Raw genomic sequence first — 19,329 nt, 5'->3', positions numbered from 1 at the left:
GGGGGTACCAAAGGCAAGGTTCACATTCCGCAATGGAGCACTGGACATGCCCCCCACTCCTCCCAGTGACCCCACCCATTGGTGTTTGCAGTACAAGGAGCGGAGGGCAGAATTTTGTGATCCAGGGTCCTTGCACTTCTCACTTGATCCGAAAAACGAACCTGTAAGGTTCGGCCATTACCCCGTAGGGGAGTTTGTAAGTCTCAGAGTTGATCAAGTGGGGATGGGGGGGGGACACAATCACTCGCATGTGGCAGCGGCACTCAAACCGAATGGGGGGGGGGGGGCACACAACGCCCGGGCCAGTCCCCACCACCGCATCGTGCCGAGCGAGCAAGGATTCACAACTCCAGTGATTCACTCAGCCGCCACGACTCAAGGGCTTGATCCCACCTGAGCCGATGTAGATTGGTCTTGTTTGAATCGTTGTCTCGTGAGTAAAGTCTCCTTCGCTTCACTTGCAAAACAAGGTAAATTTTTCAAAAACGACAGCCCGTCAATGAACGTCATGCCGTTGAGGTTTATAGGACTATACTTCACCACGCAGGTCAGTGCATCGCTTCATGTATCACTTTGCCACTGACATTAGACGCCGTATCGATTCCCAGCCTCAGGATGTGGCATGAATGATGCATATGCTCGGTGGCTCGCCTGTTTTCCCATGCTAATCTGTGCTCCTCTCATCGCACGGCACGAATCGGATTGGGTAATCGCGTCTAAGTGCGAGCTTGATTCTACGTGTGAATCACTGGCGCGAGGGTCAGTTGCGGTGCTGGAGTCAATGAATCGATGCTCGCCAATTCAGCCCACTAATCTCCCCACCACCACCTCAAGAGTTAATGCAGCCACTAGAGGCCTAACCTTTGGGGTCCAAGTTAAGGCACTGACGTGGATCCGGAAGTTCCCCAAGCTCTAAAGGCCCCCTACCAGGCTCTGCCTTTAAACGTTCACCAATATCCCGTCCAGACACATCATTAACACAACTGCGTGCGCCTGATAATTGCTCATGCGACATCTTTAGCAACCATCGGGGGCATGCAGCATGTAATTATTAAATTTTTTTGTGGGGTGCATTGATTTGGTTGGTCCGAAGGACTGGAGGTTAAGATGCCCTGAGGTAGGGTTTGGGTTGGGATCAGTATTAAGGGGTTATGACTGTGTTGGGGCTTGGGAAAGCACTGTGGTTAGTGACTGGTTGCTCCAAGTCCGTCCACTCAGGATGTTTGTGTGACGTTAGGTATAGGGCTTCAGCTAAAATGGGAACAAGGGTAAGGATTTGTCTTGGAATTGGGCCTTTGGCCAGGGTCATCGGAGGGGATCTGGTTAGAGATAGGTCCGGGTTAGGACCAGGTATAGCTGGGTTAGATGCATATTCAGCAGGCTGGGTTATAGCTGGGCTAGGGTTTAGGCAGGGTTAGGGTTTAGTATGGCGCTGTATTAAGGCTGGGCTAGGGCTGATTTAGGGCGAGAGCTGGGTTAGGGTTAAGGCTGGGTTAGGGTCAGTTTGGTATTATATTAAGGCTGGGATAGGGTTAGTTTGGTGCTGGTATTAAGGCTAAGATAGGGCTGGGTTCCATACGTTAACGCGGTTACAGTCACAATCAGGAATTTCCTCGACCCGAGATCGCAATTTCTGCTTCACAGCGACGCGGGCATTTAAATTCAACACGGAGCATTCATAACCTCACAACGTGTGCACGCACCGACACCTTCCAACAGTCGTCTCAAAAACACAGCGCATCATCATTATTACCGTCACCACCACCATCAGCAGCAGCATTACCCGGCAGGACTGAGTGCCGGAAACTCCCGGAGCGGGAGACGCCGTTACCCCTGAGCTTGGGGTAGAGGTTTGTTCCCAGGTTCACAAATTTCACAGATCTGTTCGGTGATCGCGAGGTTTGGGGTGATGAGTGGGTGAGGATGCAAGGTTGATGGTAGTGGCTGGTGGTGATACTGGCTGTTGAGTGGCTTAGGATATAAGATGGGTGAGTGGGCGAGTGAAGATATATGTTGGCGAGTTGTGTTACGTATGAGCCGTTGAGAAAGCTGTTGAGAGGGAGAGTGAGGATGGTAACCTGTTGAGAATGTAGGCTGGCGAATAGGTTAGGATGCAGTGTGGTAGCGAGTGGATGGCTGAGGATGTATGATGGTGTGCGTGGAGGTATCGGCTGATGAGCGCTTAAGCACGCAGGTGAGAGTCTCGCGCGGTGCGGGGGGGGCTGCTTATCAGCTGAGCGCCAGGGACTGCATGGCCGGGGCGATGGCTCGTGGAGAGGCGCGCTCCCTCAGGGCGTGGGACAGCATCTCGCATCCGTCCGAGGCGGCGCGCACGGCCTGCCGCAGCCTCTCCCCGAGCGCGGCGGCCACCCTGCGCGCGTCCGCAGGCCCCGCTTGGCCGTGACGCCTCTGCTGCTGCTGCTGCTGCTGCAGCTGCTGCATCTGCAGCTGCGCGTTGTCCCCGAGACACTCGACCACCAGCACGCACGCCGACACCACGCTCATGGCCCCGCCCGCGATAGCCGTGTGCGCGGCGCGGCCCTCGGGCCCCAGCGTCGCGGCGCGGCCTCGGCAGCGCGGCTCGCTCGCCAGCCCCGCGAGGGCGCGCACGGCGTGGACGAGCGGCGCCGCGAACAGCAGCGCCCGGGCCCGCGTGGCTTCGCCGGGGGCCGCCTTGAGGGCTCGGATCCCTGCCAGCAGCGCCGAGGCACAGGCGCCCGCGCTGCGCACGCCGAGCTTGAACTGCTCCCGCGCGAAGGGATCCGGTGGCGGGTCCGCGGCGGGGTCACCCTCGGGCCCCGTCTCCTCGGCGCCGCACGCGTCCGTAAGCAGGCGCAGGTGCCGGGAGACGCCGGCCGAGATGTCGAGCAGAACCTGCGGGGTGAGGTCCTCCAGGGGTCCGTGTCGGAGCCGGGCGCACGCCGCCTCCACCTCGTGTTGGGAGCGGGCAACGCGGTACGCGTCCGCCAGGCCCGGCCGCGCGGGACTGGAGCCCGGGGCCGCCAGCCCGGCCCGGTAGGCAGCCTCGGCCGCGCACTCGGTGAGCGCCACCACCAGTTCCCCGAGACGGGCCGCGCTCCTCGGCCGCCTCGCCCGGCCGCCCCGCGCCCGCCTGGGTCTGCGCGTCCAGGGCGGCGATGAGGAGGCCCTTGCTGCGGGCGATCACCGCGTCCCGACACTTGGCGAAGGACGAGTCGGCCGAAGGCCACGGCCGAGGCGGCGGCCCCCGACCACGACACGGGCCGCGCCTCGCCGGACAGCAGCAGCAGCTCGGCCGCCAGCTGCATGCGAGCCCGACTCGCCTCGCTCGCCGCCGCCAGCCTGCGCAGCTCCGCGCCGGGGGTCGCGGCCCCGCCGCGGGCACCGCCGCCGCCGGCAGCAGCAGCAGCGGCAGCAGCGGCAGCTTCGCCGACGCGCCTCGGACCGCAACCTCCGCTACCGCACGTCTGCCCTGGCCCTCCGCCGGCGCTAGCCATGCCGGCCTCTCTCGCCTTGCTCGCCGCGCCCCGCTCGCCGCCTCCGCGCCGGCTCCATCATCCTTCCATAAAGCGGCGGCGGCGTCGTTCTGGGGTGGCCGAGGAGGACGAGGAGACGGCGGCGGCGCTGGGTCGCCCGGGAGGCGCGGCTCGGCTCGACCCCGGGCCGGGGGCGCATCAAGCGAGCGGGGACGGCAGGGACGGCCCGGCCCTCTTCGCCTCGCCGGGTGTGTGCGGGGGACCCGCTGCTGGCCTCCTCCTCCTCCTCCTGGTCGCGACGAGTCTCCCGTCCCTGCTCTGGTTTATTTGGGGACGGGCGGTGGCCGCGTCCCGGCTGCGCGGCTGGGCGAGGCCGACGGGGCCGAGCGGCCTCTCTCTCTCCCTGCCTCGCTCGCTCCCTGCTGCCCCCCCCCTCTCCCTGCCTCGCTCTCTCAAGTCCTGCTCGGCAGCAGTGAACGGCCAAGCGAGGGCGGCCGGGACAGTGCGGGGCTGGTGAGGAGGAAGCGTGCGCCTCCGGGCCGTGAGGCGCCGGGCCGGACTCCCATGGCCGGAAGGCGGCAGGGTGTGGCCCCGGGGTCCGGGGTCCCTGGGTCCCCGGGCCCGAGGAGGGGTGCGGGCCACGGGAAACGCCGCGACACACGCCTCGGCTTCCTGCTCGGGGCTTTTCCCTGCAGCTAAGATAATGGTGGGGGGGTTAGAGGGACGTGGGCGGGAGAGTGGACGGGCGGATGGGAGACGGAGAGAGACTGGGGCGGGGGTTAAGTTGGACAGGGAACGTGGAGGGAAGAGGAGAGCGCTCGGACAGGGAAGGAAGAAAGCTCAGCGTGGGAGGATGAACAGAGGGGGGGGGGGGACTCAGGCAGGGAGCTGCCTCGAGAGGACGGCGGGGAGTCGGCGGGACAACGACTCCCCCCGCCGCGCCCTGCGACTGCCCAGGCTGCTCTGAGGGAGGAGTCGGAGCCCTGGGGGGGGAGGGGGAAGTAGCCGCTCCTCCCCCCTTTCCACCGACCCCGCCCCCTCCCCCTCCCCCCCTCCCCCTCGCCCCTTCCCTCCTCGCTGCCCGGCGACTTCAGATTCCGCCTCGCGTCCTGGATCCACGGGCGCCCATTGATTGGCCACCGCGACGCGTCACGTGCGCCGCCTCTCTTGCCCGTCCATTGGCGAATGTGGGGCCGCCCCGTCGGCCTTGGCTGGCCATGTTGGTAGGGGGGAAGCGGAGGGGGGGGAATAAAAAACACATTCCGCGCCGCGCTTTGATTGGTTCGCCTGCGTTACGCGTGGGGGGGGGGGCTACGCCTGCGCGCGTGTAAGGCTTCCCGCTTATCACAGTGCCTACCTTATGACGGACCAATTCAGATCTTATTGGTCACCCGGGTACCCCGTATACATCTCAACGTTCATCCTACAAAGTCCCATCACAAGGGAGAAACACAAACGAATTGACCAAAAAATTATCCCGCATTGAAACGACTGTATAGTATTCCGTACGTACGGACCTGCAAACTCAATTTCCCTGCACAAGAATACGGGATAAAGCCGCGCGTGCTGACACGGTCTTGAACGTGCCGTCTCCCCGCCCAAGATGGCCGTCACAAATGCACTCGGCATTCTCCACATCCAACATGGCCGCCCTCGAGGTGACGACTCCCGGCCCCCCACTCTACGGGTCACGTGCGCGCCCCCCACCACCGTCTCTCTGGAGTCGTCATGGCAGTCGCGCTGTGCAGGTCGCTACTGCTGTTGCTTGTCGTGGTCGCGGCGCTCTGCCCCGACGGGGCGGCCGAGAAGGACTCGGGCAGCGACAAGAAGGCGGCGGCGGCGAAGAAGAAGGACATCCGCGACTTCAACGATGCCGACATGGCGCGCCTGCTGGAGCAGTGGGAGGTAGCGGCCACCTCGCTCGCAGCAAACGCCGCGCAGTGAGCAGCGTCAGCTTCAGGGACCTCGATACGATACCGGCGTCATCTCACATAGAGTATCACTATGCCATAGAGAACCAGTGTACCCATAGAGTACTGTGCTCGTGTACCCATAGAGAACCAGTGTACCCATAGAATACTGTGCCAGTGTACCCATAGAGAACCAGTGTACCCATAGAATACTGTACTCGTGTACCCATAGAGAACCAGTGTACCCATAGAATACTGTACCAGTGTACCCATAGAGAACCAGTGTACCCATAGAGGAACTGTACTTGTGTACCCATAGAGAACCAGTGTACCCATAGAGTACTGTACCAGTATACCCATAGAGAACCAGTGTACCCATAGAATACTGTACCAGTGTACCCATAGAGAACCAGTGTACCCATAGAGTACTGTATCAGTATACCCATAGAGAACCAGTGTACCCATAGAATACTGTGCCAGTGTACCCATAGAGAACCAGTGTACCCACAGAGTACTGTACTCGTGTACCCATAGATACTGTACCAGTGTACCCATAGAGAACCAGTGTACCCATAGAGTACTGTACTCGTGTACCCATAGAGAACCAGTGTTCCCATAGAATACTGTACCAGTGTACCCATAGAGAACCAGTGTACCCATAGAGAACTGTACTTGTGTACCCATAGAGAACCATCTTCTTGGTTCTTTCGGTAAAGTCACGTAGAAGGGAAGTAATAAAATAATAAAATAAACATAATAAAATCAAATAATTCTCACGACGTTTCGGCTACAACGCAAGCAGCCGTCTTCAGGTGAAGAATGAGACACTGCCAAGCTAGGAGCTTATATATAAGCTGAGTTGGAGGTGGAAGAAGAAGAGAGCCTTAACAAAAGAATGTGCATATCAAGAGGAATTTAGCATATTCATGGAAAATGCGTAGGAGGTGGGCGGGGGGGTTTCAAAGTCATATTATGCCCATGCATTATGCAGGATCAGCAGCACCAAAGGGGGGGGGGGTAGCATTAACAAAGGGAGGGCATGTTAATAATATGTAGAAGCAATGAAACATGTGAATGGGAAAACGGTGGCAGGAGATCCGCAGCGGAGCAAATGATGCATTCCCTGTGGAGAACACAAGATACACAGTTAATGCCAGTGAGTGGACTGCGGTCTGAAAGTCACCAATCAGTTAAGATCCGAAGTGGTTTATTACGTCCTTCCAATGATTGCTGAGCCAGAATCCATCTTCTCGGTTGAAATTGTCTCTGTGTTTGTATATGTGGATCGCCTCATGAACGAATCTCTCATGGTAGCCAGATGGCTTGCAGAGAACCTCTGTCTTGGAGAAGTCAATGTCATGTGAACCCACTGAATTGTAACAGTGATCTGCCACGGCTGAGGTGTTTGTCCTACCGTGTTTCAGGTCAGCTTTATGTTCACGGATGCGGTCCGAGACATGTCGTTTGGTTTCTCCAATGTAACTGCTACCACAGAGGCAACTTAGTTTGTAGACGCCAGGGTACTGTATGTATGGAACCACGTCTTTTACAGACGGAACCAGATCACGGATTTATGTACTGTGTTGAATCGTACCTGAATCTTGTGTTTAATCAGGCTTTTGGAGATCTTTTTTGTGACCCCAGCAATGTAGGGTAAGGTGATGGTTTTGAAAGGCTCCTCAGCAGGATCCTTCTTGACGGTTGGAGTGATGGCCTTGCGGATTGTGTAGTCGGAGTAACCATTAGCCTTAAGAGCTTGGCGTACGTGTTTGAGTTCACTGGCAATGTGTTCCTGGTCGGAGATGCATTGGGCTCTATGGTATAGAGTCTTGATGAGGGAGTTCTTCACATGTTTCTTCACATGTTTCATTGCTTCTACATATTATTAACATGCCCTCCCTTTGTTAATGCTACCCCCCCTCCCTTTGGTGCTGCTGATCCTGCATAATGCATGGGCATAATATGACTTTGAAACCCCCCCGCCCACCTCCTACGCGTTTCTCATGAATATGCTAAATTCCTCTTGATATGCACATTCTTTTGTTAAGGCTCTCTTCTTCTTCCACCTCCAACTCAGCTTATATATAAGCTCCTAGCTTGGCAGTGTCTCATTCTTCACCTGAAGACGGCTGCTTGCGTTGTAGCCGAAACGTCGTGAGAATTATTTGATTTTATTATGTTTTATTTTTATTATTTTATTACTTCCCTTCTACGTGACTTTACCGAAAGAACCAAGAAGATGAATCCCTGCAGTCACAAAAGCTTTAAATCGAAACATAGAGAACCAGTGTACCCATAGAGTACTGTACCAGTATACCCATAGAGAACCAGTGTACCCATAGAATACTGTGCCAGTGTACCCATAGAGAAACAGTGTACCCACAGAGTACTGTACTCGTGTATCCATAGAGAACCAGTGTACCCATAGAATACTGTACCAGTGTACCCATAGAGAACCAGTGTACCCACAGAGTACTGTACTCGTGTGCCCATAGAGAACCAGTGTACCCATAGAATACTGTACCAGTGTACCCATAGAGAACCAGTGTACCCATAGAGAACTGTACTTGTGTACCCATAGAGAACCAGTGTACCCATAGAGTACTGTACCAGTATACCCATAGAGAACCAGTGTACCCATAGAGTACTGTACCAGTATACCCATAGAGAACCAGTGTACCCATAGAGAACTACTCATGTACCCATAGAGAACCAGTGTACCCATAGAGTACTATACTAGTGTATCCATAGAGAACCAGTGTACCCATAGAATACTGTACCAGTGTACCCATAGAGTACCAGTGTACCCATAGATAACCAGTGTACCCATAGAGAACCAGTGTACCCATAGAGAACTGTACTCGTGTACCCATAGAGAACCAGTGTACCCATAGATTACTGTACTTTTGTACCCATAGAGAACCAGTGTACCCATAGAGAACTGTACTCGTGTACCCATAGAGAACCAGTGTACCCATAGATTACTGTACTTTTGTACCCATAGAGAACCAGTGTACCCATAGAGTACTGTACTAGTGTACCCATAGAGAACCAGTGTACCCATAAAGTATTGTACTAGTGTACCCATTTTGAACCAGTGTACCCATAGAGTACTGTACTTGTGTACCCATAGAGAACCAGTGTACCCATAGAGTACTGTACCAGTATACCCATAGAGAACCAGTGTACCCATAGAGTACTGTACCAGTATACCCATAGAGAACCAGTGTACCCATAGAGAACTACTCATGTACCCATAGAGAACCAGTGTACCCATAGAGTACTGTACTAGTGTATCCATAGAGAACCAGTGTACCCATAGAATACTGTACCAGTGTACCCATAGAGTACCAGTGTAACCCATCGATAACCAGTGTACCCATAGAGAACCAGTGTACCCATAGAGAACTGTACTTGTGTACCCATAGAGAACCAGTGTACCCATAGAGTACTGTACCAGTATACCCATAGAGAACCAGTGTACCCATATAATACTGTGCCAGTGTACCCATAGAGAACCAGTGTACCTACAGAGTACTGTACTCGTGTATCCATAGAGAACCAGTGTACCCATAGAATAATGTACCAGTGTACCCATAGAGAACCAGTTTACCCACAGAGTACTGTACTCGTGTGCCCATAGAGAACCAGTGTACCCATAGAATACTGTACCAGTGTACCCATAGAGAACCAGTGTACCCATAGAGAACTGTACTTGTGTACCCATAGAGAACCAGTGTACCCATAGAGTACTGTACCAGTATACCCATAGAGAACCAGTGTACGCATAGAGAACTACTCATGTACCCATAGAGAACCAGTGTACCCATAGAGTACTGTACTAGTGTATCCATAGAGAACCAGTGTACCCATAGAATACTGTACCAGTGTACCCATAGAGAACCAGTGTACCCATAGAGAACTGTACTTGTGTACCCATAGAGAACCAGTGTACCCATAGAGTACTGTACCAGTATACCCATATGGAACCAGTGTACCCATAGAATACTGTACCAGTGTACCCATAGAGAACCAGTGTACCCATAGAGTACTGTACCAGTATACCCATAGAGAACCAGTGTACGCATAGAGAACTACTCATGTACCCATAGAGAACCAGTGTACCCATAGAGTACTGTACTAGTGTATCCATAGAGAACCAGTGTACCCATAGAATACTGTACCAGTGTACCCATAGAGTACCAGTGTACCCATAGATAACCAGTGTACCCATAGAGAACCAGTGTACCCATAGAGAACTGTACTCGTGTACCCATAGAGAACCAGTGTACCCATAGATTACTGTACTTTTGTACCAATAGAGAACCAGTGTACCCATAGAGAACTGTACTAGTGTACCCATAGAGAACCAGTGTACCCATAGAGTACTGTACTCGTGTACCCATAAAGTATTGTACTAGTGTACCCATAGAGAACCAGTGTACCCATAGAGTACTGTACTAGTGTACCCATAGAGAACCAGTGTACCCATAGAGTATTGTACTAGTGTACCCATTTTGAACCAGTGTACCCATAGAGTACTGTACTCGTGTACCCATTTTGAACCAGTTTACCCACAGAGTACTGTACTCGTGTACCCATAGAGAACCAGTGTACCCACAGAGTACTGTACTCGTGTACCCATTTTGAACCAGTGTACCCACAGAGTACTGTACTCGTGTCCCATAGAGAACCAGTGTACCCATAGAGTACCAGTGTACCAATAGAGTACTATACCAGTATACTCAGAGAACCAGTGTACCCATAGAGAACTGTACTCGTGTGCCCATAGAGAACCAGTGTACCCATAGAGAACTGTAATAATGTACCCACAGAGAACCAGTGTACCCATAGAGTACTGTACCAGTGTACCTATAGAGAACCAGTGTACCCATAGAGAACTGTACTCGTGTACCCATAGAGAACCAGTGTACCCATACAGTACTGTACTAGTGTACCCCATAGAGAACCAGTGTACCCATAGAATACTGTACCAGTGTACCCATAGAGAACCAGTGTACCCATAGAGTACTGTACTCGTGTACCCATAGAGAACCAGTGTACCCACAGAGTACTGTACTCGTGTACCCATAGAGAACCAGTGTACCCACAGAGTACTGTACTCGTGTACCCATAGAGAACCAGTGTACCAATAGAGAACTGTACTCGTGTACCCATAGAGAACCAGTGTACCCATAGAGTACTGTACTTTTGTACCCATAGAGAACCAGTGTACCCATAGAATACTGTACCAGTGTACCCATAGAGAACCAGTGTACCCATAGAGTACTGTATCAGTATACCCATAGAGAACCAGTGTACCCATAGAATACTGTGCCAGTGTACCCATAGAGAACCAGTGTACCCACAGAGTACTGTACTCGTGTATCCATAGAGAACCAGTGTACCCATAGAATACTGTACCAGTGTACCCATAGAGAACCAGTGTACCCATATAATACTGTACCAGTGTACCCATAGAGAACCAGTGTACCCATAGAGTACTGTACCAGTATACCCATAGAGAACCAGTGTACCCATAGAGTACTGTACTCGTGTACCCATAGAGAACCAGTGTACCCATAGAGTACTGTACTCGTGTACCCATAGAGAACCAGTTTCACCATAGACGTGTGGAGACTGACAGAGCCCTATAGACTGGCATAGAGACCTATGATTGACTGGCCCTCATAACGAACGTGCCCACTGTGTAAAGATCATGTCGACAGAGCGCAGCGTCTTGAGATGTACGGTCGCATGGAGACTCTGAATACGCGTTGTCCTGTACAGTAGTGTCGTGTGTGAGGGGACCAGTGGTGCAGTGGAAAACTCGCTGCACTACAATATCAGTTGCGAATAGTTGAACCGGTCCTGGGCCTCCCTAAGGTCGACTCAGTCTTAAAAATAAGTGCCTGCCGCTAAGTGTAAAATATCTGCACTGGGGAGACAAAGGATGCCAGGCGTGGTATTGACCATCCATCCCCGCTCGTGCTATGCCAGCCTTCATGCGCCGTGCGCGGTGGCAAGATGTTAACATCTCGCCTGGTATACAGCAGGTCGTGAGTTCGATCCTGACCCTGACGCCTGTTGTATATTTAGAGTTTCCCCGTGATCGCGTGGACATTCTCCGGGGTTTCCCTCCATGTATAGAAACGTGCGTTTAGAGTATTTGGTTGCCACTTTGTTGAGCTATTATTTGTCATAGCCAAGTCCATTCTGAAAAAATAAGCGAATAGCTCAGTGGCCCTTAACCTGGTAAAATATAAAAACCAGGTTGGTTTAATATGTGCTTGCTCCCCAACGCTGTGTTAAGGCTGCACGGGGGATGTTTGTATGCGATCGTTGCTACGGTCGGTGCGACTGAGCACAGCGAGACGACGACATCGAGGAGGGCGACAAGCCTGAGCACCTGCGCCAGGGCCCGCCCATCGACCTCTCCAAGCTCGACCCCAGCAACCCGGCCGAGATGCTCAAGGCCACTAAGAAGGGCCGCACGCTCATGGTGTTCGTCACAGTGTCGGGCGACCCCAGCGAGAAGGAAGCCGAGGAGATTACGGGGCTGTGGCAGGGCAGCCTCTTCAACGCCAACTACGATGTACAGCGGTGAGCACGGTGGTGGGATTGGCGGTAGGGTCCGGGTCAATAGGAGGGCGAGTAGACACGGTGTGTGATGCGCTGTGATTGGGCGCAACAGCGCACTGTGCTAACCATGACCGATTTAAGTGGCATATATTTGAACCGGTCCTGGGCCCTCCCCGAGATCGACTCAGCCTTAAATGAGTACCCTTTGCAGTGTATAAACATCAGCACTTGGGAGACAGGTGCCTGGGCATGGTGCTGGCCACCCATCCCCTTGTGTGTCTTGTCGATCTTCAGTGGTGCTTGCTAACAGCACTTGTCCCAAAAGTATGTTAAAGGCTGTAGAGGGGATCTTTGTCTTTGATCTGTGGTGTGTGGCGTGGCAATGGAATATCACGGCGTGGTGTGGCATGCAGCTTCATGGTGGGCCCCGACCGTGCCATCTTCATGCTGAAGGACGGCTCTCTGGCGTGGGAGATGAAGGACTACCTGGTGGCACAGGAGCGCTGCGCAGACGTCACGGTGGAGGGCCAAGTGTTCCAGGGTCGCGGCGCTCCCTCCAAAGACGTGAAGAGCAAGAGTAAAAACAAGACCAAGCCTGGCAAGAAGACGGCAACGACGACCTCGGGCGACGGAGCCTCTTTCCATGACGCCAACCTCGACGCCAACCGCGACACCAACCGGCCCAGCAAGCGGGAGGACCTGTGACATCCACGCCTGTGGCCGGGGACGGCCACCGTGACGGCCTCCACAGCCCCGCTCCCTACCAGAATGATCGCAAGGGGCCTTCCCTCTCACCCCAACTGCCCCCACTATTCCCCTCCCAGCGATGGCACTGGGCGCCGGACCCGCAGAGGTTTTTAGGCGAGTGAGCATCTACGGGAGATGGCAGTGTAGCCGCGCGTCGCACCGTCGCGCCCGTCTCGGCGAATCGTTTGATTTTGTTTCGACAGCCCAGAGTGCTGGGGAGCGTGCATCCCAACACGAGCAGTCCCCTAGAGTTAGAGTCGCTGATTCGGGCTGGTGGTGGTATCGCTTGCTTCGCGCTCCACGCCGACCACGGTTTGGCGTGAGAATTCGACTCGCGGCGTTCGGAACGCATTTCGGAGTTCACAGCCCCTGTTTACAGCATTGCCTCTTAAATTAAATTGATTTGTACTGCTCGCCAGTTTCCCCCGTGGTATCTGCTCTGCGTCTGGCTAAACAAGCGGCATGTGGGTGTGGGGATGCGTGTCTCTGTTGGCTAGCCTTTGATAACACTCTCATGACTTCAGAGTGCACCTAGCCTGGCGCAAGCGCCATGGTGACGTCACCGCTGTTTAGTGGTGAATGGCGGTGGTGACAGTTATGTTTAGCGCACTGCGCTACGAACCCAGCGACCCGAGTTTGATTTGCGCCGACGGCCAGCATCGGTGATGAATATCCCCGAGGTAGACTCATCTACAAATGAGTATCTGGTGATGTGTGTGCTAGAGCGCTGCAGAGTCAAAGGTGGATAGACCTGCTGCTGGCCACACGGCCCTCATGTGCCCCTTCAGCATTGATTGGTGCTTGCAAATGGCACTTGCCCCAAAAGTCCACGAAGGCTACCCGGGGGATCTTTGTTTATGCTACGTGAGGTGATTTGCGGATATGTAGCAGTGCGTATTGGTACATGTTGGTCTACGTTCGTTTGAATGCCTTTAAGAATGTGTGTTTGTGTGAGCTGTGTGTTGTGTCATGGGGATATGGGCTGCATAACTTTATTTAGTTTAACCAGGTCAGAGATCAAGAGGCCAAGGTCTGCAAGAGTAACCTGGATTACATACGTGCGATTGTGTGCGTGTTGATCAGTGTCCGTTGGTATATATTGTTTTGGCGACCATGCCAGTGTAATAGTGTGTGAGAGTGAGTGTGTGTTGTATGGTGTGTACTGCTATGTGATAGGTATATATTGATATGTATTTGATGTATGACAAATATTGCTGTGTATTATGTGTGTAATTGTATATATTTGTTGATATGAGATTGGATGTGTTACGTAGATATTGCTTTGTACGGGTGAGTGTGTGTATGCGTGTGCTATGTGGAGAGCTGTAGTAGTAGGGGGACCGCACAGACTGTAACAACTACAGGGGCATCTCCTCAGTGTGCCGGGAAAGGTCCTGGCAAGGATTATTCAACATCGCCTTGCTAGGCACGCTGAGGAGAGGCTTGTGGAGCCCCAATGCGATTTCAGAAAAGGGCGGTCCTGCACAGATGCCACATTTTCTGTCTGCTACAGCAGAGGTGTAGGAAATTCTAACAAGACCTACATCTCTGGGCTGTAAAACTACGTGGCTGGGAGTCGGAGCCATTCCCTGTACACCTTGGGGTGCGATAGGGATACATCTATGAAGCCTTCAATAGCTGTACCGGGGGAATTTACATTTGGTACAGATATAATGGGAGGCTGATCGATGCCCGGGTGTGATCAAGGGATGGCTCCCTTAACCACGTTATGTATGCCGATGATTTGGTAATAGCTGCTCATTCAGAGGAAGAGTTGGAGACGCTGCTGCTGAGACTGGAGCGTGCCACTACCATCAGCCCCACCAAAACGAAGCAGCTGCCTGGGTATTTTTTTACCATCGGACACTCCACCCCCACAACTCCCAATTGGTGATAGGGCAGTTGTGGAGAGTTTCCCATACCTGGGCAGTGTGCTTATGACCGGCTCCAGTTTAATAGCAGAATCAGTCGAGTGGCAATATCTTTTCATCGGTTGCGTAACGCTGTGTGAAAGCTACTTGGTCTGTCGCTCCGCACGAAGCTTCAGGTCTTCTCGGCCACAGTCATTCCCTCCCTTCTCTACGCTTGCGAAACGTGGACCCCCCTAATGGAGCATCTGCGCCGGTTAGAAACTTTAGGCAGGCCTGACTACGATCCATCCTGGGTTTAACCAGGCTGGATTGTGCGAGGAGCTCAGAAATCCTTGAAAGATCTGGGCAAAGTCCCATCGGTGAATTCCTCCGGCAGGCCTTGCTGCGTTGGCTGGGTCATGTAGCCCGCATGCCCAGCCACCGCATGCCTAAACAGCTATTATTCGGCCGGATCGAGGGGGCTAAACGGGCGCGGCACGGGCTAGAGAAGGGATGGAGTGATGTGGCACAGGAGGACGTGGATCTGAGTGGACTTGCCGATGACTGGTACCAGCGGTGTCAAGATCGGCCTCTGTAGAGGAGGCTCGTGAAGGACGCTACTGGGCAGTTGGAGGCAGTCGCCCTCCAGCAACAACGGAGGGCGGAGGAGCGACGCTCGTAACAACGAGCGAAGCGCCGGGTGGCTGAAGCACAGCAAGTTGGCACAGTAGGGGGCACAGTAGGGGGCACAGGTGGTGCATCAGCTAGTCATCTCGGTCATCTCAGTCGACCCGTGGCACCTGGGTCTGCCCCGCGACCTCCTGCCAGCGGGCGTTCGACACTTCACGTGGCCTCAAGGTGCACATGGCCTGGCACAAGCGTCGTGGTGACATCACCGCCACTTAGTGGCGAATGGCGGTTGTTGTTGCTTTAGTGTCGTGGTTCGCAGGTTGCACTTCTAACCAAATGACCCGAACTCGATTTCTGCTCACGACAAACATTTTGTAATGAATATCTGAACCGGTCATCAGCCTCAAATGAGTGTGTAATAAACATCAACACTGGGGAGACAAAGGTGACCGAGCCACCATCACCTGTGTGCCGTGCCAGCCTTTATAGGTGCTCACTAACAGAATTTTCCTCAACAGTCGGCAATACAGGGGATCTTTGTCTTGCATAATGGTATGCAACTATGTATTGTCATGTGTGTTTATGATATGAGTTGTAAATGGCAAGCGATTAAGTTAAATATCCTGGACGCACTGTGAATTCAGGGGTGTGGAGGATGGGTGTCACCCATCACCGCCGCTCGTAACGGTCACGGTTTACGTCTCTTGTCTACCCGCGCGGCTGTCAGGGCCCCGAGGGGGTCACTCAGGGTCCTGGGGGTCACTGCAGGGTTGCCACCACCAAGATCGATGGCTACTCCTGAGCAGATAGGGGGCCGGCCGCTGCTTAATGAGCGATCTCCGTTTAATCCTCCGTCTCTAAGAGCTACTTATCTTATCTGCTAAATAATCCCCCGAACAAGTACAGGTCCCATTAATGAACGCATTGTGTGTGTTTTATTATGAAGAGAGCAGAAGTGTGTGCCCTGTGACCAAGAGGGAAGCGTTCACCTCGAGTTCACTCAAATTCACAAAACTAAACTGAGTGTTTTGATCTATTCTTGCTTGCTCTCCGTTCATTAACGTTAGTCAGCAAGGCTGGTGACCTTGGGCTCCTAGGGGTCATCGCCGGTTGCCCCCAAAGCACGAGGCCTAGCCGCCACATCCTCGCGTGGTGCTGTTGTCGCTGCTGTTGTTGCTGATGCTGTTGTTGTTTGGTGTGCGTTTGTTGATTGCTAGTGGCAGTCTTGGCCATGGTGGCGACTGGCATTGCCGATGCTGCTTTGTGAATTTGAGTGGCGGTGGCGGCGGCGCGGTGACCCCCACCGGCGATCGCGTTTCCCGTAAGCAGGATCGACCACGCGGCTTGCACAGTGAAAGCCGTAAGCGCCGCCGCCGCTTTTTTATTTCTAAAGCCGATTTACGGCGACGCGAGAGCTCAGCAGAGACCGGTTTAGGGTTCCCACCGCATCACCGGGTCCCGGCCTCCATACACACCACATCGCCATGTGTGCCTGCAGGAACTGCCGTGTGTCTGCAGGACCTGCCGGGGGTCTGCGGGACCTGCCGTGTGTCTGCAGGACCTGCCGGGTGTCTGCAGAGGCCCTCAGCCAGTCGATCAGTGGTTCTCAACCATTTTGGGCCAGCAGACGACTGCCAACCGTCAAGCAGTGTTCGCTGTTCACCCTGCAGACAGCATTTATGGTTTGAGAATAAAATATTATCTGCATCAGTTCTACAACCTAATTCGTGTGGCCTGGCGAACCACTGGTTGGCCTCCTCTTGCCACAGGTTAGGAATAATTGCAGTAGAGGATTGACAAAAGGTCCGTGCGTGTACAAGGGGTTACTTCACGCAATCTGGCCCGGTCCCTTCCTGTCATAAAGACTTCTCCTCACTCATGCCTCCTAGGTTTCACTCGTGCCGTAACCCCGATTCACTCCTTGGATTTGGAATGAATCAGCTGTGGTACTAGTGACGCGTGGACTTGGCGGATGCGAGAGTATGGCGTGTATGTGGAAGCTGTGCTCTGTTGACGTGCATCAGTTCAAGCTGAGAACGGCACCACAGAGACACCTGGCTCCTAGCCAAGGCCATATGATCAAATAGCGCTGGTGTTTGGCTTATCGTAGGGCTGGGTGTTTGGTTGGCGAGGGGTAGGGCTGGGTGTTTGGTTGGCTAGGGGTAGGGCTGGGTGTTTGGTTGACGAGGGGTAGGGCTGGGTGTTTGGTTGGCTAGGGGTAGGGCTGGGTGTTTGGTTGGCTAGGGGTAGGGCTGGGTGTTTGGTTGACGAGGGGTAGGGCTGGGTGTTTGGTGGGCTAGGGGTCGGGCTGGGTGTTTGGTTGGCTAGGGGTAGGGCTGGGTGTTTGGTTGACGAGGGGTAGGGCTGGGTGTTTGGTGGGCTAGGGGTCGGGCTGTGTGTTTGGTTGGCTAGGGGTAGGGCTGAGTGTTTGGTTGGCGAGGGGTAGGGCTGGGTGTTTGGTGGGCTAGGGGTCGGGCTGGGTGTTTGGTTGGCGAGGGGTAGGGCTGGGTGTTTGGTTGGCTAGGGGTCGGGCTGGGTGTTTGGTGGGCTAGGGGTCGGGCTGGGTGTTTGGTTGGCTAGGGGTCGGGCTGGGTGTTTGGTTGGCGAGGGGTCGGGCTGGGTGTTTGGTTGGCTAGGGGTCGGGCTGGGTGTTTGGTTGGCGAGGGGTCGGGCTGGGTGTTTGGTTGGCTAGGGGTCGGGCTGGGTGTTTGGTTGGCTAGAGGTCGGGCTGGGTGTTTGGTTGGCGAGGGGTCGGGCTGGGTGTTTGGTTGGCTAGGGGTCGGGCTGAGTGTTTGGTTGGCTAGGGGTCGGGCTGGGTGTTTGGTTGGCTAGGGGTCGGGCTGGGTGTTTGGTTGGCTAGGGGTCGGGCTGGGTGTTTGGTTGGCGAGGGGTCGGGCTGGGTGTTTGGTGGGCTAGGGGTCGGGCTGGGTGTTTGGTTGGCTAGGGGTCGGGCTGGGTGTTTGGTTGGCGAGGGGTCGGGCTGGGTGTTTGGTGGGCTAGGGGTCGGGCTGGGTGTTTGGTGGGCTAGGGGTCGGGCTGGGTGTTTGGTTGGCTAGGGGTCGGGCTGGGTGTTTGGTTGGCTAGGGGTAGGGCTGGGTGTTTGGTGGGCTAGGGTTGGGCTGGGTGTTTGGTGGGCTAGGGGTCGGGCTGGGTGTTTGGTTGGCTAGGGGTCAGGCTGGGTGTTTGGTTGGCTAGGGGTCGGGCTGGGTGTTTGGTTGGCTAGGGGTCGGGCTGGGTGTTTGGTTGGCTAGGGGTCGGGCTGGGTGTTTGGTGGGCTAGGGGTCGGGCTGGGTGTTTGGTGGGCTAGGGGTAGGGCTGGGTGTTTGGTGGGCTAGGGGTCGGGCTGGGTGTTTTGTGGGCTAGGGGTCGGGCTGGTTGTTTGGTTGGCTAGGGGTCGGGCTGGGTGTTTTGTGGGCTAGGGGTCGGGCTGGGTGTTTGGTTGGCTAGGGGTCGGGCTGGGTGTTTGGTGGGCTAGGGTCGGGCTGGGTGTTTTGTGGGCTAGGGGTCGGGCTGGGTGTTTGGTTGGCTACGGGTCGGGCTGGGTGTTTGGTGGGCTAGGGGTCGGGCTGGGTGTTTGGTGGGCTAGGGGTCGGGCTGGGTGTTTGGTTGGCTAGGGGTCGGGCTGGGTGTTTGGTTGGCTAGGGGTCGGGCTGGGTGTTTGGTTGGCTAGGGGTAGGGCTGGATGTTTGGTGGGCTAGGGGTCGGGCTGGGTGTTTTGTGGGCTAGGGGTCGGGCTGGGTGTTTGGTTGGCTAGGGGTCGGGCTGGGTGTTTGGTTGGCTAGGGGTCGGGCTGGGTGTTTGGTGGGCTAGGGGTCGGGCTGGGTGTTTGGTGGGCTAGGGGTCGGGCTGGGTGTTTGGTTGGCGAGGGGTAGGGCTGGGTGTTTGGTGGGCTAGGGGTCAGGCTGGGTGTTTGGTTGGCTAGGGGTCGGGCTGGGTGTTTGGTGGGCTAGGGGTCGGGCTGGGTGTTTTGTGGGCTAGTGGTCGGGCTGGGTGTTTGGTTGGCTAGGGGTTGGGCTGGGTGTTTGGTGGGCTAGGGGTCGGGCTGGGTGTTTGGTGGGCTAGGGGTCAGGCTGGGTGTTTGGTTGGCTAGGGGTCGGGCTGGGTGTTTGGTTGGCTAGGGGTCGGGCTGGGTGTTTGGTTGGCTAGGGGGCTGGG

General features: G+C 55.0%; 2 protein-coding genes across 2 annotated transcripts; one reads left to right on the top strand and one right to left on the bottom strand.

The window, feature by feature from the left end:
• Positions 1 to 1,515: 1,515 nt before the first annotated feature.
• On the bottom strand, positions 1,516 to 3,712 carry LOC133354990 (talin rod domain-containing protein 1-like). The gene is given in 3 exon segments (XM_061572237.1): positions 1,516 to 3,078; positions 3,080 to 3,196; positions 3,198 to 3,712. Coding segments are annotated over 3 exon segments (1,245 nt in total). The 5' UTR covers positions 3,477 to 3,712; the 3' UTR covers positions 1,516 to 2,229.
• Positions 3,713 to 5,151: 1,439 nt separating this feature from the next.
• LOC133355174 (LRP chaperone MESD-like) lies at positions 5,152 to 13,107 on the top strand. The gene is made up of 3 exons (XM_061572516.1): positions 5,152 to 5,360; positions 11,736 to 11,968; positions 12,361 to 13,107. Exons 1-3 carry the CDS (start codon positions 5,184 to 5,186, stop codon positions 12,650 to 12,652), a joined length of 702 nt encoding a protein of 233 aa, XP_061428500.1. The 5' UTR covers positions 5,152 to 5,183; the 3' UTR covers positions 12,653 to 13,107.
• Positions 13,108 to 19,329: the final 6,222 nt, after the last annotated feature.

Source organism: Lethenteron reissneri, chromosome 50 (assembly GCF_015708825.2).
Source record: "Lethenteron reissneri isolate LAM-NWPU_2019-01 chromosome 50, ASM1570882v1, whole genome shotgun sequence".
Classification (NCBI taxonomy): Eukaryota; Metazoa; Chordata; class Hyperoartia; order Petromyzontiformes; family Petromyzontidae; genus Lethenteron; species Lethenteron reissneri.
The sequence above is the reverse complement of the archived record's forward strand: the minus strand, read 5'-3'. Positions and strand labels throughout refer to the sequence as shown.